Genomic DNA, 27500 nt, shown 5'->3' with positions numbered 1-27500 from the left:
TATATAACATCTTTATTTTTTAAAATATAACATTGTCCTTGGGTCAGTTAAAACAAATTTACCTAATAACTTTTTAAAGCAAGAAATTCTTTAAAATGCTTGGCATATATGTTTTCTATTAACCTACTACTTCTTATCTCTTAATCCCTACTTCCAATTTTTGCATTTTCAAAAGATTATTTACTGCACATAAAAAATACAGAAGGAGCAGTGGGGTTGGAGCAGACATGGTGGTGGGAAGAAGGATGTCACAGCAGATTCCTTAGCCTTTAGGAAAAGATTTATCATCAGACTCTGTGCAGGTCACTTAATCTTTCTGAACCTCAATAATATATATTTAGGTTTATACATTAAATATAAAAGTATTTATCAGATAGTCTTTTGTTGTGACCATTTTGTGAAGCACACAACATTAAACTCTTAGAGGGTTATAAAGATATTAATTGGGTATTCAGGGATCTGACAGGTTGACTCTGGCCCTGGCTGACCTTAGCAGGCCTAGGCTGGACTCCTGGGTTCAGATTGGCTCAGTCCTGCCACAACTAATGAATCCACAGCCACCAAGGAAAGCTCCTCTCATAACAGAAGGCAGAAGCTCCAAGGAGTGGATGAAAATTTTCAAACCACCAAAAGCTTAAGCTTCACCCACATTCTATTAAACAAAACAAGTTACATGGGCAAAGCCAAAATCAATAATGAGAGAGAGATTTGTTGACAAATAACTCAGTCTAAGACCAATTATAATATTCTTGATTTTCAATGAATGCTTAAAAAATGAAAAGACACTTCCTTTAAAATGTCATATTTTTAGACCTACAACTTCAAACTGTATACCTAACTTCTAGCAAGTACAATTAAATTTAATTTTGTTTGTTATGAGTTTATTAGGGGTTTAGATTGGTAAGTATTTCTTTTATGTAAAAGAGTTTGTATTTTAAAGATGCTAATATCTGGATCACCAGTGTAAATAACTCTTCCACTTAAAGACCAAGGTCTATTCAAATGTAAGAATTTGTCTTACTCTTAACCTTGGCTTGTCCTCAAACTTTCAAGGTCTATAGAAATTTTAAAATATAGATAAAACACTCCCATATGAGGACTATCATGATGATTTCGTGGAAAATTTAGGATTTGAGACAAAACCTTGAAACAAAGCATCAGAGAGATACTGAGATAGTGATGTAGCAGCTGAGAACAATGTTATCGTCTGGGGAGGAACTAAGGCAAAGGGCACAAAGAGAGGACTCTTTAAAAGGCAGTGAGATGCCAAGAATAGGTACCTGAGTTAAAGGAACAACATGAAGCAAGATAGAGCAGCCGCAAAGGGCACTTTCTGCGGGCATCACAGTTACACAATGTTTAGTTATGAATGTTTCAGATCTTTTTGTAAAAGCTCTTTATGTAAACACATTTCTTATTTGTCCATGTGCTCTCTGTTTATTATTTATAAAGTCATTACTTACTAAAACCATTATTTTTTAGTTGTTTCATTTTTTTCAGACCAAAGTATTTCTAAAATCTCTGTTAATTCCTGGGGTTATTCTCAGGAGAATAGCTAGAGGCAACATCTGGCAAAAGTTCTATGTTTTCTACCAAATTTGCAGTGTCTTCCTCTATAACTTACCTAATTAAAAGGAAATGCTCCTACCCCCTCCTGTTATCCAGGAAATTATGTGTTTAATATTCAGATATTGCCCACATATATACATATACTCTTCATATGTATAAAATTATTATACTATGTGAAATTATTTAATTATGAGACTATGTACTTATAGGAAAATACAGGAATTGTATTTGTTTCAACTTTTGTAAAATACAATTCTTTAAAAGTATCATTGAAGATGGATTGCAGATGTTTTGCCAACTATTTCTGCATAGGTTAGCTAATGGTAGTTGAGAAGGTTTTCCCCCACCTTACATTAGAATGAAAAGCACTCATTCTGTAGATGAAGGAGTAAATGCTTTTCCTTTGATGGTGCTTACCTTTCAGGAACCCTTCCCAGTAAACCTGAAAGGTGCCCTCTGACCCTGGCAGATGGTGCAGCTCTTTTGCAGATCCACAGACAAAGTCGTCATTAAAGCCTGAAGCTGCAGGCAGAGTTCTCATGCTACCTGGGATGCACTTCAGAGATGCTTCTTTAATTATAAAAGCTTTGAGCTTCACCTACTGCTGATTTAGGTACCTTCTGATTTAAAGAAATTAAATACAGTATTTCAACCATGATGAACAGTATGTATCAAGGAATGCCCCTTTTCAATTTTATAGCTACTGTTCCTGCTGTGACGGACGATTCTGCTGAGCTAACACCACACACCTGCCAGACCTTCATCTGTGCTATAAACAAACTTTGGAAATATAAGCCACCAGGAGAATGTATATAGCAGGCTATTACTTACATAGAGGTGTATTATTCTGAAATACAATTTTTGATGAATATTTGACTTCTCTCCTTTACCTTAGAAAGAGCCATTTTCCCTGACTAGTGTGGCTCAGTGGATTAGGTGCTGTCCCGCAGACAAAAAGGTAAGCAGTTTGATTCCTAGTCAGGACACATGCCTGGGTTGCAGGCCAGGGACCTGGTTGGGGGCACAGGAGAGGCAACAGATCAATGTGTCTCTAGGACATTGATATGTCTCCCCCTCTCTTCCTCCATCCTTTTCCATTCTCTAAAAATAAATAAATAAAATCTTTTAAAAAATCCACTATTTTCCTATGACTGTTTAGAAATAATATACTGAAAAAGAGTCGTTAAGGACTAAGTTGCACTCTTCTCTTTAAAAAGAATCCACACATATAAATACTTGCAATAAGTGGCTTAGGGTACTGCTACTCAAACTTTTCCAGTGAAGAGCCATTACTCATAGTGGGTGTGGAGACAGTGTAATGAGCACTTATGCCATGCCTGATTTTCACTTAAAATTAATGTGAATTGCCAGTGTGCTTTATAGATGACTTAGGACATAAGTGTTTGTTTCAATATAAGATACTGCCCCTGCCCCACCCCCCAGGAAAACAAAAACAATCTCCAGGTGTTTGTCATCTATAGCATGACATGCTTTGTTTAATTTGTGAATTCTAGTGCTCCTGACCCTGGGCTTATACATCCAGGAACATGCATGTACTTTTCTGAGATGTATAGAATATTGTGAAAATCTAAATTCAATTTATTATTTAACATACACTGTATGTAATACAGAGGTAACATAAGCATGGTTCCTTTTTACAAAGAGCTTTTAGCATTGTTGGAGAGATAAGATAGGCCATGAATAGCTATAATGCATATAACAAAAAACTAATGAGACTTAGAAGAAAATGAAATAGAGATAATAGATGGCTGGATTGGTGAAAATCTTTGTGGAGAAAAAGGGTTAGAGTTTGGATACCCAGAAAGGAATTAGGGGAAGATACTTCAAGTAGTGAAAATAGTATCAAGAAAGGCAGAAAGATGTGTACAGAAATTGTTGCATTCTTTTTTTGAAATGCAGAGAAGGGAGCATTAGTAGTGGAAGATAACTTTAAGATAAATCATTGCATTTAGTGACTGCAGATTATTCATACTTTAATAACAAAATAGGTCCTCTGCGAATTTAAAAATAAGCTTAAAATAATTACTTCCTTGTGCATCAAGAAACAGATTAAGGAGTTTGCAGGGCATGGCAGCAACACAGATCACAGTGTTCCTATTTTTTAAGTAGCCTGACTACAGCGCCATAATAACTCCAGGTTGAAGAACAAAGGCACATCTCCATCTCTCAGTTCTGAAATTTATACTTTCTCCCAAAACATATTTGTAGAGCGTTATAGTGATGACTATGAGAACTGCAGGCTCTGAGTATAATCACTGCAATCTTTCTTTAAAATTCATTTACTCCCTTGTCATAACATAACACAAAAATCCCTTCCAGGTAGATGAAAAACCTGACTGTAGAATGTAAAAAAATAAGGCTAGTAGAGAACATGGAATATTTTTCTTCATGACTATGGAATAGGCAAATATTTCCCCCACTGGTCACTCACATCATTAACCATAAAGGAAAAGGCTATAAAATTGGACTTCATTATAATTAGGACAGTCTGCTCATCAAAAGATGTGATTAAGAATGTGAAAAGGCAAAGAAAGAAGAGGAATGAAAGATTTATGATATAATTTATATCTAAAAAAACATGGTGCCAACACTTAAAAAACATTCCTACAAATCAACAAATAATCTCATATACGTTAGATACTAGAGTGCTACTCCCAGATAAAAGCTAGCTTCAAAAAAGTTTGTCTTTCACTACCTGGCTTATTTCACTTAGCATAATGCTCTCCAGTTCTATCCATGCTGTCACAAAGGATAGGGGTTCCTTCTTTCTTTCTGCTCCATAGTATTCCGTTATGTAAATGTACCATAGTTTTTTGAACCACTCATTTACTGATGGGCACTTAGATTGCTTCCAGCACCTGGCTATTGTAAGTTGTGCTTTTATGAACATTGGGGTGCATAGGTTCTTTTGGATTTGTGTTTCAGGATTCTTAGGATACAATCCCAGCTGTGGAATTGACAGGTCAAAAGACGGTCTCATTTTTAGTCTTCTGAGGAAATTCCATACTAATCTCACCTATAAGTAGGATCAAATCAACAAAACAAGCAAGCAAGCAAAATATAACCAGAGACATTGAAATAAAGAACAAACTGACAGTAACCAGAGGGGACATGGGAGGGGATAATGGGCGGAAAAGAGGGAAGGGTTGTGAAGAACACATATAAAGGACACATGGAAAAACCAAAGGAGGGTTGGATCAGGGGAGGGACGTGGGGATGGCTAGGGTTGCGGGGAGTGATAGAGAGAAAATGGAGACAACTGTACTTGAACAACAAAACAAAATATTTAAAAGAAAAAAAGTAGTCAAAAACAATATATAAATGAATGAGCATTCTTGTATTTTAATAAAAATTTATTTACAAAAAAGTATAGAGTGTGGCAAAAGTAGGTTTTCAGTTGTTCCTGTGAAAAATAATAATAAATAAATAATAATACAAGAATAAACTCTGGTTCACATATAGCTGTAAATCGACTTTTTGCCCCACCCTCTATAGGTACACAAAGTCATGTTACATGAATGTTCTTAGCAGTATTACTTTACAGTCCTAAACTGGGAACACCTCTAACACTGAACAACAGAATGGGTAAATAAGCTATGGTATGTTCATCAAAGGAACTGAACAAATCACTGCTATATATAACACAGATGAATACTGAATAAAAGAACAAGACACAAAGGAAGCCAAACAATACAATTTTCCACTGTATGATTCCATTTCTATAAAGATTAAAAACAGGCAAAACTAATTTTAGGCAAAAACTTGAAGTACTACTTACCTTTGGAGAGCATGCGCACGCAGGAGCCACAAAGGAGGCTTCTCAGAGATAGTGTTCTCTCTGCTTCCAAGTGGTTTCTACACAGATGTGTTAACTTTGTAAAATTTCATTGAGCTGTACACTCAAGAGAAACTACAGGTTCCCATTTGTACATTCTCACTTGCCATTTGAAAAGAGTATTTTCACATTTCCAACCACAAGTCACCAACCATGGAGTCCGACCTGTGTATCAAAAATACTGATTTCAAACCTCGGTTGGCTGAATTGGTGGGTATACAGGGCAGTCTGTAGCTAAGTTCTGAGAGTCGAAATTTACACATAGCTTTTTGTCTATGTGGAGGTAGGCATTCGTAACTAACCCTGTATTGCTCAAGGCTTAACTGTTTTTCAGGTCTTGAAGCAGAGACAAATGGGTGCTTTGGATAAAAATGGAAACTGTCCTATGGTAAGAAAAAGAATTGGAAACTATCAGTTGTGAGAGAAAAATCCACCCTACATTGCCAGAATATTATAGATTGTTTTCTATCATGTCTGTAGCCAGCTACTTCTATCTTCTGTTCAAACATTAAACTTTTAAACTGAATAGTACTTTGATTAAAGCCCATTAAGTTGATAAAATAGCAACTATAAAGCCTCTATTTCAGTGTTTATAATAATGAAATTTAACTCATTGGGTACTTTTAGGTATTAACTCACCTTAACTCACAAAGTCAGAGTGACAAAGTCATATAGAAACCATTATCATTTCACTTAAAAGAAGAAGGGTCTAGGTCTCAGAGGCCAGATAGCATAACCAAGGTCCCATAACTAGTAACACATCATGAAATGAATTTGGGCATCTTAATTTACAATTGCATGCTTTAAATCATTGTACTACACTGATTCTCCCTCCCAAAACAACATAAATTCAATTTTTGTATTCTCCAATGGAGGATATACTCAATAGCAAAGTGGTTATAGACCAGTCATAGATCAGGCTTGAGGCTGAGGTTTGGGGTCATGCAAATATACAGTGGATGAAATGCCTAAAGATGAATGCATAGCCACTTTTACAAGTACACAGATAGAAAACACACCTGTGAATATATTTAAAGGTAACTGTTAAGTGTGCACATGAGCAGAAAATAATGGCAGCAGCAGCATGGCAAAAATATGGTACCTCCAGAGAAAAGCCTCTTCTTTGTAAAAATTTATCAGGCATTTTTGAGCTGCAGGTAACTGAATACCCAAGTCATTGTGGCTTAAACAATACATTTCCTGTCTCTTAAGACCAGAAAAAAAAGGAGGCTGCTGTTCAATGATTTGTCAATGGCAGGAAGACTAGGACACTATCTATATCCCTGCTCAGCCGAGATGATAGGGTTTTTTTCCACAGTAAAATCTGCATTTTAAAATTTCACAGACTTAGAAAACAGCACCTGAAGAAACATTTTCTCATTTTGTGTCTTTTTATCACAAAAGAAAATGCTTGCCAACCTTCCTCCTCACCCCCAAGTTCATTGTTTTCTTTCAGTAGCCGGAGTTGCATGGCTTGTCCATGCTAAGTCAATCACTGGCAAAGGATTGTGATGACTGGCTTTGACTGACTGACACTCACCTTAGTCTATGGATACCAGTTTGAAGGCCCATGAAAGGGTGTACACCCCCAGTAAACTGGGGACTATGGGCTTAGACGAAAACTGTGGAAGGCTGGTTTTGGTTAGGCAACCAACCAGTGCGTGCCACAAAAAAGTAGTAAGTAATGCTAAAAACAATCATGACTTTACAACTCGCAGCCTTCACCACAAACCAAAGTGCCACCTTCACATTTCTGTGTGGTGATGTTTTCTTCTGTCTACATATATATTTCTCAACAACACATAAGAGTGTGAACGTTATAATCTTTGATTATTTAAGAATATTGTTTGATTACTCTTTAAAATGACATTTTCTGAATATATATTAAGTCAGATATGTCAGTGATTAATGTGGTGAATGTTTAAATCATTTTTTTTACTTAAAAATATGACCTGCAGTACTATATTGGAAGCAAACAGGAACACTAAGACAAGGAATATAAACTTTTTTTATGCTTGCTCAGGAAAAGGTTTAGAATTAACCAAAACTTATTTTCATTAACATAAGCCTGTAGGTGTCTGATATATAATGTATATAAAATATATACAAAGTTGATAATGGAAACATTCATAAGTCAATGCCCTTAATTTCATTTATTCATCACCTTAATTGCCTTCTTTCTATATTATATCCTCTTTGAAAATGTTTCAAGTAGTGTTACTACTTTTAACGGTTTTGATACTCAATATACTTTAAAATACCTATTAAAACTGCAGTATAAAAACATGTTCTTCATCTTCTATGATAAATGATAGGTCTTATATCATAAACTTTGGTTTATGATATAAAACCAAAGTTTTATAACTTTGGTTTTGGTTTATCATAAACTAAAACCATCTCTTTTCAAGACAGAAAGCCAGTTTTCTGAACCCTGTGCAAGAGGGCTATTAATAATTATTTGTGAACTACAAAGAAGTCTTCTTGTGCTTAAGCTGCTATGAAATTTCAAAATTACACTTTCTATGAAAGTACTATGTCACCAAACCCTTTTACATCTGAGCCCTTCTGTTAGGTGACATGACCCTTTTCTTGATTTTGAGAAGTAAGTTCTCATAGTCACCAGATGCTTAGATCTGAATTTTTAGGTTTGATGAAAGTATAATTGGATGGTGGAGACAGGCAGCAGTTTGGAATGATTTGGGAGTTATTCTCACTGTGTATATTTGGTCATCCTCTAGCATTTAGAAATAAAGAAAATTCAGATCATGGCTTACTACAGAATGGAAGCAAAGGCAAATTAATTAAATGTCTTAATTTTAAAAAATGTGCCCGTAGAAGCCATACCACACTCTGTAGGGTGAGTCTTTGTAAATTTCAAGTAAGTAATTTTGCTACTTCAATTACAGCAGGAAAAAGAAGGAAACTCAGTCGCTCATTTCACCATCAATGCTGGATTTGGGTTTTGAATTCCTGTTCACATAGCTCTGAAAAATAGATTGAGGACACACTTCATTTTGACTCCATGAATGTCTATATCATCGGAAAAGGAAAAAGTGCAGTGCTCACCTTGGGAAGCGAATGCCATATATTTTATGGATGAAGTGGGGCCCCCAATTGCCAGACAATCCTGGGTCACAGATCACCCCCTCTTTCTATGAAAACCCTTCCCCGTCTGGTCACCATCAAGGTCTAAAGAAGCCCAAAACAACAACTTTTGAATTTAACACAATAGCTCTTGGAAACAAAAGTGATTCCTTGGAGAAAATAAAAGGAAAAGTCCTTTTCTCCCCATTCCCCTCTCCCTCTCACCATTCCTCACTCTCACCCCGAGCTCCTCTTCTGCATCTGCAAACACGAAAGGGCTAAAGCCACTTCCCCGCAAGCGCTCCGCAAGCGCTGCAGGAGCAGCTCCTTTCTCTAAGGGCTGTTAAAGCCATTTTAGCATCTTATCTGGAAGTAACCGGGAGGCGGGGAGTCGCGAGGGGCGGGAGAAGTTGGGGCTCTTTCTGCACACACCTCCCACAGGGTGCCCACAGAGGCCACTCGTCCTGACTTTGCGGGACCCTGGAGAGGCAGGTGGCTGCTCCTCTCTCCCACTGAGCAACCGGGACCAGGACAGGGAGAGGTGGGGGTGGGACAGGAGGGCGTCCTAGTCACGTGTGCGCGCAGGGACCTTAATAAATAGCCAGCGCAGAAGCAGCAGCGGAAGCTCTGGGCGCCTGGCTCTGCGCACAGCAGCAAACCGTGCTGGAGCTCCAGGTCGCTGCCTGCCTTCCTTGGGTCTGATGCTGTCCCCGCCCCCAGCTCCTGCAGAAAGTGCTCGGAGAGGCTACGGCGCACACTGTGCAGCTAAGTAGGCAGCCTCCTCTGCTCTCCAACTTCAGGCTCCAACTTTGAAGCCCTTTGCCTGCCACTCCGTGCAGGTCCTAGGGAAGCGCGGAGGCCCAGGCTCTAATCTCATTGCAGTCGGCGCCCAGGGCGCCCTGGACTGGCTGTGTCTGGTCCTTCCCGAAGGGGGCTGCCAGTGTGCGGTGGCTTGTGGAGCTGGGGCAGGAGGCCGGTCGACTAGGCTCGTTGGGCTGTGCTCTCGAAGGGGAACTTCACACTGGAGAGGTAGACATTTCTAAAACTCATCGCTGAGTCCGCATGCATCCTCCTTTTCCTAGCTACCTTCTTTTTCTTAACCCCTGCTTTTAAATAAAACCGGTTTGCAGAGCAGGGTCAGACGTGAGGGTGGGTGAGCTGCTTGGAAAGCAGTGGTGATGGAGACTACGGGGAGCTGGTTCTTGTAAGTGGCTGAGTTTCACCCCCGTCTTCTGACACGAGCTTCTTTTTAGGTAGAGTGAGCAGTGTGTGCGCTTGTGGCGTGTGGCCGGAAAAGCTCTGAAGTTGCGGGTGAATTGTCCATTCTGTAGGGTGCGGGGCACAAATTAGGCACACTTCCTAGGAAAAATGATTGAGTTCTTTTTGGCTTGTGTCTGGGAAAGAGGGGAATTCCTCCAGTGACCGAAGCATTCATTCCCATTCGTTCACTGGGCCCTCTGGTCTTACTTACCAGTGGGTGTATGCACCAATAACATTTTGTATTTCTTTAAAATAGTCACCTGAATTTCAGAATGGTGTGGACATTCTGAATGTCTGTGACCTGGAGATAGGAAGGAAGCTGGGATAAATATAATGCTTTAGAACACAGAGTAACATGGACCTCTGATTAATATAAAACGTTCTAGGTAGGTAATGCCCTTTGCAGGCAGTTTGTAATTATAGCCATTTCAAGTCTTGTAATTGAGGAATTATTTTCAAGCATTGACACTTGGGGGCTACTTTTGCCGTTTCTTTTTGACCTCATGCGTATTATCTTGGAAACTATATTGTCCGTTTTGTGGAAACAGCACATTGTGTTCAGTCCTCTGGAGGAAAAGGGGGATTAATCGTTTCAAAAGTACAAGTTTATTTGCTGGCATTGTATATAGACAGATAAAACTGGCACTTTCCCTTTGTAACTGTTTTATTACCAGAAAATTAATATCTGCCTAGATTTTCACATGAATTACACTGCATGTCATTATAGCCCAAAGGAGTGGAAGAGCCTGTCTTGGAGATTGTCCCAGGGAGATCCTGAGGTCATTCATTATGAAGCGTACCACGCCGGAGTGGCTCAGAGCGACCACAGTGCTGCTATTCATGGCTACAGCCATTCCAGCCATGGTAGTTCCTAATGCCACTTTATTGGAAAAACTGTTGGAAAAGTACATGGACGAGGATGGCGAGTGGTGGACCGCCAAGCAAAGAGGGAAAAGGGCCATCACAGACAATGACATGCAGAGTATCTTGGACCTTCATAATAAATTACGAAGTCAGGTGTACCCGACAGCATCGAATATGGAGTACATGGTAAGGAAATTTTTCTAATGATAAGTAGAAAGAAATATTTTTAATGCTTTCAGCCTATTTGATTAAATTCCCTCATGCTATTATTTAATCTTTTACCGTTTGTCCTGTGTGAAATTAAAAGAAAATATTTTCTTTAATAGTGTCTTCCTATTTATATTCTTTTATTAGTGTTCACTTTATTCTAAGCACTTTTTGAATTTCAGAGTAGAATTAAATACCTTTAGATGTCAGTGCTCATCCTAAGTGCTCTAAATGCTACCATTGCAAGAACGTTCCAATTTTGAAAATGTGAACAGCTGCTGTATTTGCATTTAAATGACTTAGTAGAACAATTGCTTTCTGATGCTTAACTAATGGAACCTTCTTATGAATGGTGGATCTGAAAATTCAGACCAGTAATGTGAAGAAGATATCAGAATAGCTGGTTATATAAAGTGGAGAAAATGGAGATTTACTGTTGTTTGTATGGAAAATAACACAATAATAAATAAATAATAATATAAGAATAAACTGCATTTTGCATGAGTAAGCAACTGTAAACATACTTCTGCTCCACCTTGTATGTGTGTATTGTATGCGTGTGTGTATATACATGTAATTTTTTCAAATGAGTCTTTGTTTCTTACAAATTTGTAAATGACATATTGTAAAAGGTACATTTCTCTGGTGGATTTATGTTGAGTGCTTGGCAATGGCTTTTTTTTTTCTTCTGGATTTATTTGTGAACTTCAAAATGCAAAAATCAGCCTAGGCAAAGGATTACATAAAAGTATGTGACATATTGTTGGTAACCTATTTACTTTTACAGTAAAATAGCAAGTTTGGTAAATAAATTATTTTTAAGATTACTAGCATATAACTCACTAATATACTATTTCATACCCTAAGTATTTATATAATTTTTTAAAAATTTGTTAACACTACTTGTATGAATTAGGAAAGTATTATCAAAGACTGATAGACAATCACTGGTGATGCCAAACTTAGTGAATATTGGGAGTAGCATTTCTTCTTGGATACATTGCAAGGTGCAGTTAATTTTAGTGCACCCTAGTGTTTCTTTTTCTGCATTTACTTTTGTTCAGATGGGTTCTCTGTTTAGGTTACTTTCATTGAACATGGGAGTTTAAACTTCACATTACCCATTACAAAATATGGCATTATGTTATTTTAGCTTTCACTGGAAAAATATTTTACCTTAAAGAAAGCAGGTGGCAATTAGGTTGTCTGGATTTAAATTCTGGCACTGATACCCATTAGCAGTGGACAGTTTACTAATTTTTCTCTCCTTTTGTTTTCTCATGTCAATCTAAAATAACCTGTGTACTCACCTCTAGGGTTGTGGTGAGGGTTGAATGAGATAACTCGTGTAAAGTTTATCTCATTATCAGGCATACTGTACAGTCTCATGAAATGTTATTAAGACATATAACTAATTTTATGTCTCCACATACAGTTTAAATAGAATATCTGAGGAAATCGTTAGCTCTTTTCAAAATTCTGTGCAGGAAATGACATTGGTAATGTCTCATATTTCTGCTTTTGGTATATTTTAAAGTGTTTGTCCAAGGTAAAAAAATATTCTATGACTTCATCCGTGAGCTTTCAAACAGAAAGAGCTAATTATGGACTTTTTCCAAGTCAGCCACCATATGCTCATTTCATGTGGATAGGTATTCAGTTGCTGTTTACTTAAAATAAGTAATTTCCCCACAAGAAGGAATCTGAGAATATTTATGTGTGTTGTAGTAGTATGGAAATAATGAAATAACAGTTCTGTGACTCGTTTTCATGTCTGACATCCAAAGAAAATAACTGTCTATTGTCGAATGTCTGGTCTGGACTGTTTATCTGACTTTCTTTTTAGTTTCACTGGTTTCCTTCTATCCTTGAAATGTAGGTTCAGAAAGCAGCCAGGGAACTTTGACTTGGCAATGAACTGGGCTGCAGAGCAGTTCAGTGCCCAATTGTAACACTGGCACATGTTTTCTAGAATACATATTTAAGAGGAAGTTAAAAGAACAATGATATTTTATTCAATACACTGCCGATATGTGTATTACATGATAATATAAATGCAGATGTTTATCAACCTTATAAAAACATAATTTATTCAAATAATTATTTAAAGTGAATTTATTCTGAGAAAAATTTAAAAAAACTGGCTAAAGAGCCATTTCCTGTGAAATATGTTGGCCACTTTTACTCTATATGTCATACTACATTAAAAGTTTCAGTAGCTAGTAACCTTATTTACATTTGGTGCTTATTTTGGTCTATTCTTTATCCTTGAACCTATGGTAGCAAAGCCACACTCACACTTTTTAATATTCTCCCTTCCTTTGGGACCTTATCTACTCTTGATGGTAAATACCATTCATATATTGATGGCTTTAGAGTCTGTAATCTCCATTTAACAATCTCTCTGAGATTCATTTTCATGAGTCCTACTGCTGGCTCTGTCTCTGTGTAATACTACCCAATAGTTACTAGAAGCTTAAGATGTCTAAGAAGAAAATAAATTACTATCTTACCCTTTCCTCTGCCCCTGCTTGTTATTATACTTCCCTTCATGGATTCTCTGTCATCATAAAAGGTCTAAAAGGTAGGATATTACCAACACTAGAGATACAAGGAATTTGGAAACACTAGAGATGAAGGAATGAATGCTACATTCATTATAATTCATAATTTTTCCTACTTATTAAAATATTCATGGTATACTATGAATACCATAGTACTGTAGAGCCACTGAGATAATAGTAAAAATATTCAAATGTTCTGGAATTTCAATAATAAAATGAATTAATGGGTATTTACTTCTTGCTGCAAGTTTTTAACATAGATGACTAGATTCCAAAATAGTTCACTGGGATACACAACGCACCTACGTCTAGAATGTGCTTTAGCAACCAGGACACCTAACTTAAAAATGACACATGGGCCAATTATATGAGACATTTCCACTGTTAGAACTATTTCCATGTCTTTTAGAGAATTGTCGATAGACTGTGAGGTGGGGTGGATGCCTGTACCTGCTTGCTCTCCCCTCATATATGGGTAAGACTAGGGAAAAACTTGGTGTACATTTGTTTTACATTTCCAAATGCAGAACAAAATACAGATGGGTACCTCTCCTTTTGCTTGGCAACTTGAGGCTCTGAGCCAACTAGAAGCCCTGAGCCAAGCAACCAGTGGTCCTCTTGGTCTGTGATACATGTCAATGGCTTGGTTCCAGTTTTTCACATTCCTTCTAAGGCCATGCTTAACGCTGGAAGTCAAGTCTCTTCTTCTGGGCTTCAGCACAGCAGATAATTCCAGAAACTGGACACGGGACAACCTTGTTTGCTGAACAGGGTGATGCTAGTCTGGGTTTTGCCTTATTTCCAACTCTCTCTAGCTTGGATCCAAGCCTACAAATGTGTTCCTTAGCATATGAATTTCTCTATTTACTCTCGTAAATCTGTACCTTCTGAGGATATTTGTCACTAATAGCATATATTCAGAACAAATGCAGATAATGAAATGATGGTCTCACAACTCATTTACTTAATGCTCAGTGTTTACACATTTCTTATCTTGCTAAAAGTGGCAGGAATTCACTGCAGCTAAGATTTTATTGCAATTTGATTTCTAAAATGATAGTTTTCTCTCTGTATACTGTCATATGCCTGATAATTAAAAAAAAATTCAAAAATGTCAAAAATATCTGCATCTCTCTTTTGCTATGTAATCTAATTTACCTGCATTGAAAGATATGTGACATATCTTTCTGAATCTAAAGAATATTATCATTAATTAAAATTATTAAAGCTTTTAAAATTCTCTATTTAAAAGAGCTTATCTCACTTTCCTAATGTAATTTCATTTTTATAATATGGTTTATATAAAATAAAGTTATGTTTTAAGTATCTTGGTCTAAAGATTTAAAAGTTCACAAAACCTGAATTGGAGTAGATAGTTATTTTTACAAGACACTAACACTTCAAATGAATGTATTTTTATTTTTGAATGTTGCACTCTAGATGACAGTGCCTATAAAGGAAGTGACATTTAGTATAGTCACTGGAACTGGACTATTGACTATTGACTATTGACTAGTATAGTCATTAGAACTGGACTATTATAGTCCAGTTCTATGGAATTTAGTAATTACCCTGGAGTTCTGGGAGATTAAAAATTGCTCCCAAATGTAAATAGCAAAGAGATCTAGGGTCTTAGCAAGGCAGGAAAAAAAAGTAGTTTTTTAAAAATTTAATTTATTTATCTTTTAGAAGGAAAGGGAAGGAGACAGGGAGAGAAATATCAATGTATGGTTGCCTCTCATACATTCCCTACTGGGAACTGGCCTGTAACTCAGGCATGTGCCCTGGCTGGGAATTGAACTGTGATATTCTTGTTCACAGGCCCATGCTCAATCCACTGAGCTACACCAGCCAGGGCTTAAAAAGGTAGTTTTTACATGAGAATGGAACACCCAGAGCCAGAAAAACACTACAGAATTTTGAAATTGTTACTTTTACTTGTTCTGTCCAGGCACTAGGAGTTTACCATACTCCAGACACCAGCTAGGGCCTGGTAGTATACAAGGAAACACTATCTGTTGCCTGGAATAGTGTGAAAGACTTTGAGTCTCCAAACTCAGCAAGGGGGGCACGTGACTGACAGGGAGTGAAGGTTTGAAGTGATGTAGGAAACAGGGCAGGGATTTAGGTGAGGAGGACAGAGGTAGATCTCTGTAAAGTTCCGCTGAGTGGTAAAATGATGTTTAAGCTATTTGAACAGACAAATAGCATGATCTTATTCAGAATCACTCTGGATTTGTTGAGAACAGACTCTAGGTGATGGAAGGTGGGGCAAAGATGTGAGTAGGGAGTCAGGCTATTGCAATAATCCATTTAACACTTGATGGTGGCTAGGAGTGGGACAGTAGCTGTAGAGGTGATAAGAAGTGGCAAGAGGGTGAATACACACCTATCCTTCTTTATAATTGCAATATCCACCTTGGAAAATTCAAGGACACCATGTTGCAGGACTCATGAAATTGACTGTGTCAGCCTGAAGCCCACAGCCTGGGAGTTCCCAGTCTGGTACAAGTCTAAATCCACCTGAACCCTGGCTGCATTTTTTTGAAAACTAGCAGAAGTTTCCACTCTGGTTTAAATATCAATGGGGAAGATTCTAGATCTTTCAACTTAGATTCAAGAGTAGTTAGATAGCCCTGGCTGGCATAGCTCAGTAGGTTAAGTGCAGGCCTGCAAACCAGAGGACTGTGGTTCGATTCCCAGTCAGGGCACATGCCTAGGTTGCAGGCCAGTTCCCAGCAGGGGACACACAAGAGGCAACCGTACATTGATATTTCTCTCCCTCTCTCCTTCCCTTACCCTCCAAAGATAAGTAAATAAAATTTTTAAAAAAAGAATAGTTAGATAGCTTCTAGAAATCACTCTCTTGGTAACCATTTTGCCAACCCAGTTTCAAGAGATCAGAGGAGTTGAAACCAACCTCTGCCTCCCCACTTCCCAGAATAAGGATGCCTGCTGTTTCCTCCTGTGACCTGCCCTTCCTTTTCCTCCTACAAATTGGTCTACCTTTACTCCCTCCATAAGCGATAGAAGTTGAGAACGTTAGCCTGAGAAACAGAACAGGACAGCGGCCCAATTCCTGTTCAATAATTCCCATGTTCCACTTAAGGTAGGCAATGCTCAGCTATGATGCTCAGTAGGTTAGTTGTGTTAAATACATTTTTGACAACAGCATTTTCAACTTACAGTGGGTTCATTGGGATGTAAGTAACCTCACCCTAAATTGAGGAGCATCTGTACTCAGAGGAGATGAGTGGGATTGAAAATGGGGGAGTGCACACTTAAATTCTCCTCTCACCCTCTAACTTCCTGTCTGTGTCTTCCATTGGCCAAATGCAACTGGAATCCAGGGCTCAGAGCTCAGTACATATTGTGAAGCCTTTTGGGACAGAGAGAATAGGGGCCGAGAAGGGCTATGTGCAAACAAACAAAGAATATTTAACACAATATTCTTTCTCAGATTTTCAAATAAGGACTTTTGAAAACTATATATTTTAAAACTATCACCTTAGTTATTGTTTAATTGTTGAAGAACACAAAGCTAAGGGATGCCTAAAGATCTAATTGAGAATGCCATGGTTATTAAACCAGCTTTGAACTTCCTAGCAGCACGGGAAAACAGGAAGCCATATGGCTTACAGTGTTCATGACTGTTTGGAAGCATAACAATTTGTCATTCTTGAAACAGGAATTATTAGTGAAAACTTGACACAGATTTATCAATATAGGAACACATGAGCAGGTCAATATAGCAGTTTTATTAAAAGTATGTGGACATATGCATTTTAATGTTTTTTGTATATTAGACCTTGGTTTAAATTGAGGTTATTGTGTTAAATTGTAGGTTTCAGTTTCTGTGCATTCTTAAACTTTTTTTTGTACTAATTCATCGAAGAAGTTATATATTTGCTAACCCATCCCTTTTTCTTTTTGAAAATTAGAAAAGCATTCCTAAGCACAATAAATAAAAGCAATTAATACTTCATCTACTTTCAACACCCAAGTTTGTTATTATTTTGATATTCAAATATAAAATATAAGCTAATATATAATTAGATACTGTAGGGTTATTTATTTTAAGAGTTTATCTTTCCTTTCCATATATTTTTCTGCACTTGACTGTTGTCTTAATCTTGAATCTATCTACAATTAATGGGCTATCAATAAACTAAAATCCAGATGTTTATTCTAATAAATTAAGCCAATGAATAAAGAACTCATAGAAGGTACTTACTCAATTCCCAAAGGATTTCCTTAAATACTGTGGTCTTCTCAAGCATTCAGAACATAGTCTTGAAGATTACTAAGTACTCCTACCTTAAATGACAAGAAAAATAATGAAGACATCATGACACTGAATTTATGACGAAGTCAACACAAAGATATGGTATTTATAAAAATAACCCAAGTTCAGCTTTTCAGGGGTTTCTGTACTTTGGGAATTAAGACCCAGTGCATTAGAGACAGATCTGTCTTGTAATTGGTAAGTTATGTGATTAAGAAGGCTGAGGGAGGGGTGCAATTAGTGGGGTGTTGTCACTGGAATGACTTCCAAGAGGAGAGAGAATGCCAATGGGACTCTGGTGAAAGGATATAATTTAAGTAACTAAAGAGCAGAGGAGAGAAAGAACAGTGCCTTTAGGCCCTAGGGGAACGTCTCTGATGGACGATATAGTGGCCAAGAAATATGAATGGACAGGTGCTAAAACCTCATTTCCCAGGGCATGGTCATGCAGTGTACAGTTCCAGCATCTGGTCTTAGAAATGTCAGAGCTTCAGTTTCTCTGCTGACCTACCAAATCAGAATCTGCATTTTAAAAAGATCTCCTGGTGATTTGTAAGATCTTTAAAGGTCTAGAGAGGCAGCTTGGAGGAGGGGGGAATGTTGAAGAGGGGTGGGTTGTAAGTGCCTTAGGTAAGTTATGGCCAGACTGGACAGACCTTGGTGATGAGGTGAGATGGAATGAATTAGCAGACATTCAGTAGAAATGTAAAGATTGTGTCCAGTTAATGACTCTGCTGCCTCACTAGGACAACCTACCCTACACCCCGCATTTAGTCTTCTGTATAACATTGAAACAGTGGGCTTAATTGAAATCATCTTGTGAGTGTACATACAAATTTCCACTTAAAGAATTATTGTAATTTTAGTAAAATGAAGAGGCAGTTTCTTAAAATTTTAGATTGCTACATTTTTACAGTTTTTTAGGCCTTGTTTTAAAGTGGATTTTAGGTACAATACTGGCACATCTGCCTCACATCTCTAACTTCCAGGAGACCCTAATAAGTGCATTGCCCCAGGTAATGCTACTTTCTCAGTACCTGGCAAGTCCTGTCTGCCCAGTAACACAGATGTCCCCTTTGAAATATGAGTCTGGTGCATTTTCCCTGTGACAACAAAAACTGTTCAAAACAGGTGAAGCAGAGTAGTTAAACACCTGAGGTCATTTCTGAGTTGTCAGGAATGCATTGCTGCTGTTTTCCATGATGCTTTTCATACCAGATGACTTGGTGCGCAAAATCATCAGGTCCCCTGTCAGCATGGACGGACTTATTTCATTGATGCCGGTTTCTTTACAGTTCTGTAATACCACAACAGAGAGGAAAGAAGTTGGCTTTAAAGATTTTATAATGAGGCGGTGTATTTAAAATTTAAATCTGAAACCTCACGAGCTGTCAAATGTGTTGCTTCCATAAAATAACAAATTGACTCATGAAGGTCAATTTATTGCTGTTTGGGGGGATCACATTGACACTTATTCCTTTTGATTTTTGAATTGCATTTTCTAATTTAAGTAGTGATTTAAATCACAGCAGTGATTTGGGAGTGTTTTCATTTTAACACAGAGTGGATAATTTGCAAACCTGTTTTTCCAGAAGTAGTGTCTCTGCAGAGTGATCTTTTAAAGGTGGTATTTAGAAAGAGATAACTCTGTACGTCTGATTTTGTCCAACTACTTCTGTTCATGACTTGGCTGAAAATTCCTGCTGTTCTTTTTCCCCACACATTTTCTCCCACATGTAGAAAACTGCTTTATTTCAAAGATTTTTCCATGGGGTTCTTAGAACTAAACTGAGGAGAAGCTTGGTGTTATTTGTTTACAGAGAGTATTTTCTTGTCCTATTCAGTCACATTCCATTGTTTTTATCAGTTTTGGATAACACTAAAACCTTCTTAGATAGAGGTGGTTCAGAAAAAATTGAGCTTTGCTCGAAACATGTAACCAGAAGATGTAAAATGTTCTTGGTTTTAGAGTCCTGAAAACCACAGAACAGTTTTTGCTTCTTAGTTAATAAATGCCCTTAATTATCAAAAGAAAGATTATTTTACAGTTTGTATTGTTTACAAGCAATGTGGGACATTTAATGAAACCCTAAGTACAAATAATAGAATTCTAAAGCTAAAAGAAGTTGAAGAGATTTTTTTCCTCTTTTGCAATATTGCAAAGGAAGGATGTTCACGGAATTCATCTTTTAAAATTTAGTTCAAATACTTAGGTAGTTTTTAAAATAGTTTTTATGATGCTACTTGTAGTTTTCAGTAGTAGGAAGGTAAGACCAATGCTTCCAGTCCAGGTTTGGATTTCCAGAGAAATTGCCTTTTTGACACCACTGTTATTTCATGTTATTACTTTGCCAGAGAACAGTGCATATTTTAAAAGTCCACATTAAATAGCAAATTATATCATGGAACTAGTGTTGCCAGTAATTTAATTAGGCTGCCTAATGATATGATAGTCAGAAGCCAATTATTTTTTTTATTTATCTTAGAAATCTATTAAAATTATATCAGTTTTGCAAAAGGGTATAATAAATTAAAACTTTATTTCTATATTATTTAGATATTCTTTCAAACTGCTAGATACTTAATTATATTAACTACTATTTTTCATTTTTAAAAAAAGTATATCTTAATTATTTAAAGACATTTTTCTCAGCATGTCTTTGAAAAGACCTATAATAGTTTCACCCACTTATGTGGGTTTCCTAGAATCATATAAATCTTACAATTCTATATTTCCTTACTTAGAATGACATTTAAATTATGGAATTATATGAGAATTTCCATTCAATACATTATTTCTGTGTGCATTTAAACATGTCAGACCATGCCAGGCAATTTCCTATTAAAATTTCCTTATCCATTTATATATTTTTTTCATTGGTGAATCTAACTATAAAATAAGCTATTTAACAACCTCACTGTCATACTCACTGGGATAGTTTTCTTGTTAGACTACTTATCATGATATCTTAGTGAAGCACTTAGTAAAGTGCTTCCCAGTAACTTTTTGGAATAATTGATGCTTGTTATCTTTTCCCAAATCATCCCACTGGGACGGTTTATATATGAAGTCTTAATCCATGAATGTGCATCAGACACATAATCTCATAAAACTGTACGTCATGTGCTTTAATACAGTCTAAAATGATAATGATTACAATGCATTTTTAACATTAGCTGTTATGTGAATTAATGTTGATCTTGACTTGAAAATAGTCCACGTTTCACTTTAGTTCTTACTAATATTTTTGAAGCATAAATTATAAGAAATGCTCATCTTTAGGCAAATTCTTAGTCACTACTTAATATTGGCTTTCAACTCTTATTTAAGGCACTATAACAATTTTGAAGCTATAAAGATTAAACAGTTCCCAGACATGAATTTTCAAATGATGTAAATTTGGAAACAGCTGTAAATTTACTGTTGTGAAGGAGATGTATGTGAAAATACTTAATAATTTTTAAGAGAGAAAACTATTGCCATGTCAAAGAGAAAGAAAAGTTAATATTACTAATGGCTGTTTTTGCCTAGTGCACAGTACTGTTTTTCATTGAGTTTATTGGGGTACAGGTTTCAAGTATACAACTCAATAAAACATCACCTCCACACTGCATCATGCACCCATTGCCCCAAGCAGAGTACTGGTTTTGCCTAATGTACTGGTAAACTGGCAATATGGGGGAGGGGCAAAAATGGAATTGTCTTTTGGAGGGTGGGCCCCTTGTAGTACAGGCTTCCCCTAATAGATGAGTGTTCTAGGAACACATCTGTATCAGTGTAACAGCTGGTGTTCTGTGAGAGTCTGCATTCAGCTTCAGTGAATTTTTTTGAAGACTCTTTTAACACATTTGCCCATTTCATGATGGATTATTTATGAGCATATCTGCTCACACTATGCTTAGTGTTCAACAGTTTTTGACCAAAAATGGTATGTCCCCAGACCCCACACTCCCTGTTTGCCTGATATCACCCTCAGAGAGACTTATTTTTGTTTCCCTGAATGAAAAAAGTCCTTAAAGGGAAACATTTTGACTGTGGAAGAGGGGAAACAAAAAATGGCAAGAGCACTAAAGGCATCAAAATCAATGAGTTTAAAAACTGTTTTGAGCAGTGGAAAAACATCTGGATAGGTGTATTGCATCAGATGGAGAGGGAGTTTAAAAGTGTAAGAATATGGGTTAATACACAATTTTTATTAAGTAAATTCCATTGTTATTTCAGTCCCTTTTCATATTAACTCTCTTTCAAACTACATTGTTGAGTGATTTTCAGCTGTGACTGATTGCCTGTTATTAATTAAAACAATATAGCAGGTATTCTGGTAGGAATCAGAGCTGTATATACTTGTTCATACTTTCCAAAGTATAGCAGTCAGTGGAATTATCTGTACATTTCTAGATAACTACATAATTTACAATTTCAATAAGTATCATATTTCAGTACTAAAATTACTATATATTTCTAGATTTACTTTGGAAAGTTCTCTGGTAATATTTAAGATTTCTTACACACACACGCACACGTGCACACACACACACACACACACACACAATGATAGAGCCTCCATGTGGAACTGGCTTAAAAATATCCTTGAAGACAAAGAATGTCAATTGCTTTCTGCTTATTTCAGTAATAAAACTTCATTGAATGCTTTACTGTGCTCTAAGAAGGAACATCTTAGGATGTTGGTGGAAAATAGAGTACTTTTTCTTTCTATGCACCTCACGGATCCATCTTAAGAAGAAATGGTAATTTTAACTGTGGTTTGCCTTTAAATTACTGCTGGGTGAATACTTCAGAGTGGATAAAAAGAAGCCCTTCAGGCCATCTTGATTTAATTTACAAACCTGAATTTAAATAGAAATGTATAGAGACTAACCTACGTTTAAATGGGATTGGTATGAATTACTAGTGATCTTAAAACCTGAAATATAATGTTGTAGCGTAAAATATACATTCCATGCAGTTATGTTATGGTGATATTTTTCCAGGAAAGTTATACTTTTAGTATGTTTTTTTAAGGAACTTCTTGATTTGTAGTCTTAAAATTGACCTAAACACCTATATTTAATGAAACTTTAAGTAGATAATTATTTTTAAAATTGCCACTAATGTATATTTATTAAATATTGATAGTAACTTCTAGTCATGGTCTTCTCTGCCTCAGTGCTTCCATTAATGTATGCCCCTGTTTTAGCCTTATTATAGTTCATTTGATGTATTTCCCTCCTTATTTCTAATGGATTAGGTGTAATACTTGTCATGCTATAAAAACAGCTTATGCACAGTATATAAATATTGAATTTTAGTCCTCAGAGGGGCCCGAGTTATCTGCTATTGCAATTGATACATTTTACAGGTAAGAAAACTTAGCCTAAAGGATTTCAATAATGTTTTAGATTTTATTTTAACTTTTATAGAGCGGATATGTAAACACATTTTTTAAATATAACATGTTTTGTGAATTTTGGACTACCTGAATGTATATCCTCTCCAAAAAGGATCCATCTTCAACTTCATAGGAAAAACTGACATCTAAGTTTGTAGCATCATGTGCAGAAAAGAGTAAAGTGACTTTGAATATGGGTCTTAAGTTTTCTTCCCAGGGCTGAGCTGGGTGGTTCTCTCTGGGTCTTTCACATGTTTGCAGTGAGCTGGACCTGCACACTAGAGGTCTCATGCCTAGGCTGGGAAGACACAAGCGAGGAACTCCTCTTGCATCTCTCTGTCTCTGTGTGAGACAGGGAGATCACGCTCTCCATATGATCTTTCCGGAAAGTTCCACAGGGCAGCTGGGCTCCTAATTTTTCGGCTCAGTTTTGCCAAGATGTGTGTCTTAAAAGAGGAGGAACCAGATAGATAGAGGCTGTGTTTTCTAATCCAGCCTGAAGAGCCTCTCAGTGTCACTCTATTCAGTACAAGGGAGTCACTGTCCAGCTCAAGTGGAAAGGAAGGGGGCGGGGACAGCGATTCAACTCCACCTTTTGTACTTGAAGGTGGAGTACTTGAACAGTGGGCTCACATCACAGTGCTTTTAAGGCATTTGTTGAAAGCCATCTAGGAACTGTTTGTTTTTCATGTTCTTGGCTATTCTTTGAATATGCAGTTGCTAGATTAGAAGCCCATGGATAAGAGTAGTTTCACTGTACCTATAACCAAAGTACTATGCAAGAACCTGATTTCCAAGATTGAATACAAGAATTTGTTTGTCTCTTAATGAAAGAAAATTTTCAGAAAATTTCACCTGGAAACCTGCTTACTTTTGAGGGATGAGTCTCTCTACAATCTACTGGATACAATAGGAAATCAACATCTTGCTCATTTTCTGGGGTTTTATAGCCAAATTCTTTTTTTTCTTACCTAATTTGTTTGGGTAATAATGACTGCAACTTGAATTATATCTTTGTATAATTACATAAAGTATTTAATTATATATAATGAATTTAAGAAATAATATGTCCATGTTTGGAAAATAAAGGACTGTTTATATCACAAAGCCTTCATCTTGAATCTTTGATATTAATTCAAAGTAAAATTAAAGCTTTTATGAATATCTGCATTTTGCTGCTCTTAATTTTTTAGTTACATGTAAATATGTATTTTTGTATTTTTGCTAGATAATAAGGATGTACAATAATAAGAATATCCTTATTCTAATTTTGGCTTTAAAACATGAATTTATATATTGCAGATTCACAATTGAATGAGTAAGAATGTTCGTTTATAAAAATTTATATGAATGAATGAAGAAACTTCCACACACATTCTTTCTTTCTCTCCCAAGTGTCTTTTTCTTTCAGGGTAGTCATCATTAGGCTTCTGCCAACCTCTAAAATTGAAAGCCAGGAAACACATTCTCCCTAAACCTGGCATCTTATCTTTTTAAGCTTCTGCCCCCTCTCCTATCTTTTTCTTTAAAATATTATTAACAAAGACACCACACTTGCTTTTCCCACTTTCTCTTTCTTGTCATTTTAATCCTCTGTGTTCCTGTTTCCCTATTTAGCATAAAAGGGAAATTGCTCTTAATCATGGATTAGTACTTTGGAGACCTCATATTTCTTGACTGCTCTCTGGCATTGACCTTGAGGCTAACTTTTCCTGGAATCTCTTGTACCTTCACTTCTATAATTTAATTCTTTTTTAGTTTTCCCTGAACTTTTCTGATCAATTTTTCCCACTTTATTTTACTCATTGTTTTTACTCCCCTTCAATCTTGAAATTCCAGAATTTTCTTTTAATTTCTTTTCTCATTCTATATCATCTTCCTGAAGAAACTTATCTCTGAATGAATAAGTTTAAAATTTGTATGTTCTGAGAATATTTTAACTCCCAGAACCCAGTAGTATGTTTCTAATCTCTATTTGGTATGTATAGTGTGTGTAGCACAGACACTTCACCCATCACCCTTAAAATGTGCATAGAAATAGACATACATTTCCACTACCACAACCTATTTCTCTTAGTGTATTCTCTTTGTTTTCATTTGGTAAACTCATAAGTCTACACTTCATTCCCTGTCACCATCTAGCAAGTTCTGTCATTCATCAAGTTCTAGGATTTTAAATTCCTAAACATCAGTTTAGTTTGTCTGCCCTTCCATCTCCTTGCTGTTATCCGAGGTTGCGTTCTTATGTTCTTGTTCTAGGACTCTTTTCCTTCCCTCTTTAGGTGCCCAACATCTGGTATTGTGCAGAGACAGAACCCTGTTCTACCTGTGTTTTTGCCACCACACTCAATACACTGTCTATGAAATTAACAAATTAAATATTAAACCCAAGGCAGGCAAAATCATTTCAGTAATAATTTATAATTTTAAACATTCCTTTATAAATTATTTTTAAAGTGTGGCTTAATCACCCTCATTGACTTTTGTATAGAAAATGCATATATATTTTACAAGATTCAGACTCATTAATCACTCATGTATTCAACAAACATTTATTAACCAACTTGTCCATATGACACAGAAAATAGGCCAAAGACACCGGCATGACTTAAATAACTTCTTGAAGCAACTCACAGCTCAAGAAAGAGATAAACATATACACAAATACTAACATTGCAGTGTAATAACTACTAAACAAAGGAGTTTAACAAAGCTTCAGGAGCCCCAGGAAGGGAATAGTTGGCATTTGAGAGAATTGAAAATGTGTCAAGAATGTGTTACATAAAGCTGGATTATGAAGGAAGAGTAGAGGTCTGTTTGACAAATAATGGGGAGAAGGTTGTTTTAGGCAAAGGAAACAATGAGAACAGGAAAACAGGAAATAGCAGGGTTTGTGACAGGAAACAGTGGGCTCACAGATCTTGGAATTCACATGTACAGGGATTTGTTGTATGTATTCAGACAAAAGAGTCACTTAAGTGTGTTTGTGTTCACTCAGACAATTCCAAACATGTGCTAGAGCAGACTTCAAGGGATGAGAGAGGAAGCAAGGAAGTTAAGTAGGAGGCTAAGTCCAAAAATCTTGGTAAGAGATGGTGAGAGCCCAGACTAAGATGTTCATTTTATTAATAGGTAAGAAGGGAGAAAAAGATAAGAACTGAGAAGCACCGTATTTTGAAGAAATATCCAACCTATACACATAGTTTAAATGTTTATATCTATATTTTGTTTTTGTTTTAAACTATAGACATGGGATGTTGAGCTGGAAAGATCGGCAGAGTCCTGGGCCGAAACTTGTTTGTGGGAACACGGGCCTGCAAGTTTGCTTCCATCAATTGGACAGAATTTGGGAGCACACTGGGGAAGGTAGCTTAAAATATAACATTTTGTTTCTAAAAACATGTTTCAAATGAAGTGCTTATTTATTCATATTGCTCATTTTCAAAGACTTAGTACCTGAAAGGGAACCAAGCAATCACAACAACGTGAATAATAAAAAATAAATATACAAGAATGATAAGCAGCATTAGAGACTTATTTTTGTTTTACATGATAATACAATAGTAATATAGTGGGCATAACTATTTAAGATTAATAACTTAGACAAAAATATCTCTCTCCTTCTATATCAACTTTTTTGCAGTATTTGGTTTTAAATCTTCTCCAACATTACTTGCTCTTTGTGGTTATTTTATTTCCAATAGGTATAGACCCCCAACATTTCATGTACAAGCATGGTATGATGAAGTGAGAGACTTTAGCTACCCATATGAACATGAATGCAACCCATATTGCCCATTCAGATGTTCTGGTCCTGTATGCACTCATTATACACAGGTATGTGTGGGGTTTATTATATTTCATTTCCCTAAGTTGAGTTTGTATAACTAAGGTAGAACTTGGCCTACTGAACTTGTGTCTTTCTTATGTCTTTTGCTATGGTTACTAATTATTTAATTACTGATCTATGCAGAATGGGCATAGAAATTTCTATAAACAATAAAAGTAATGATCAGAAAAAATGTCCAAACATATACTTAAAAAGAAATTATTGCAATGATTTTCCCTATGAAACACTTTTAATATGGTCCCAATAAATGCATGTGGGGAGATAATGCACTATCTTCAAAATCAGGTATCACTATTTTTTATTTCAAAAACTGAAAATATAGTTTTATTTACCAATTATGTTTGGTATTTACATGTGTGCAAAAAAGCATTTCTCATTATTTTAAAATATTTTTTATTGATTATGCTGTTACAGTTGTCCCATTTCCTGCCCTGTATTCCCTACCCTGCCCTGCACATCACCTCTCGCCCACATTCCCCCACTTTAGTACATGTCCATGGGTCATAAATATAAGTTCTTTGGCTTCTACATTTCCTATACTATTCTTAACACCACCTCTCCATCTATTTTC

The 27500-nt window shown here is 36.4% G+C and overlaps 1 protein-coding gene across 2 annotated transcripts in view; it reads left to right on the top strand.

Annotated features, from left to right (window-relative positions):
- Positions 1–9180: 9180 nt before the first annotated feature.
- CRISPLD1 (cysteine rich secretory protein LCCL domain containing 1) overlaps positions 9181–27500 on the top strand; it is a 35911-nt gene continuing 17591 nt past the window's right edge. The window contains exons 1-4 of one of the 2 annotated variants that reach the window (XM_037068951.1): positions 9181–9538; positions 10497–10819; positions 26327–26445; positions 26784–26916. In XM_037068951.1, coding sequence (XP_036924846.1) covers positions 10559–10819; positions 26327–26445; positions 26784–26916 — 513 coding nt within the window. In that variant the 5' untranslated portion in view covers positions 9181–9538; positions 10497–10558. Of the gene's footprint in view, positions 9539–10496; positions 10820–26326; positions 26446–26783; positions 26917–27500 lie in introns of those variants that run through there. The other variant, XM_037068952.1, reaches the window with a different exon arrangement.

This window comes from Sturnira hondurensis, unplaced genomic scaffold, assembly GCF_014824575.4.
Source record: "Sturnira hondurensis isolate 20B ecotype Veracruz unplaced genomic scaffold, ASM1482457v3 Scaffold0018292, whole genome shotgun sequence".
NCBI lineage: Eukaryota > Metazoa > Chordata > Mammalia > Chiroptera > Phyllostomidae > Sturnira > Sturnira hondurensis.
This window is presented reverse-complemented; position numbering and strand designations above follow the sequence as displayed.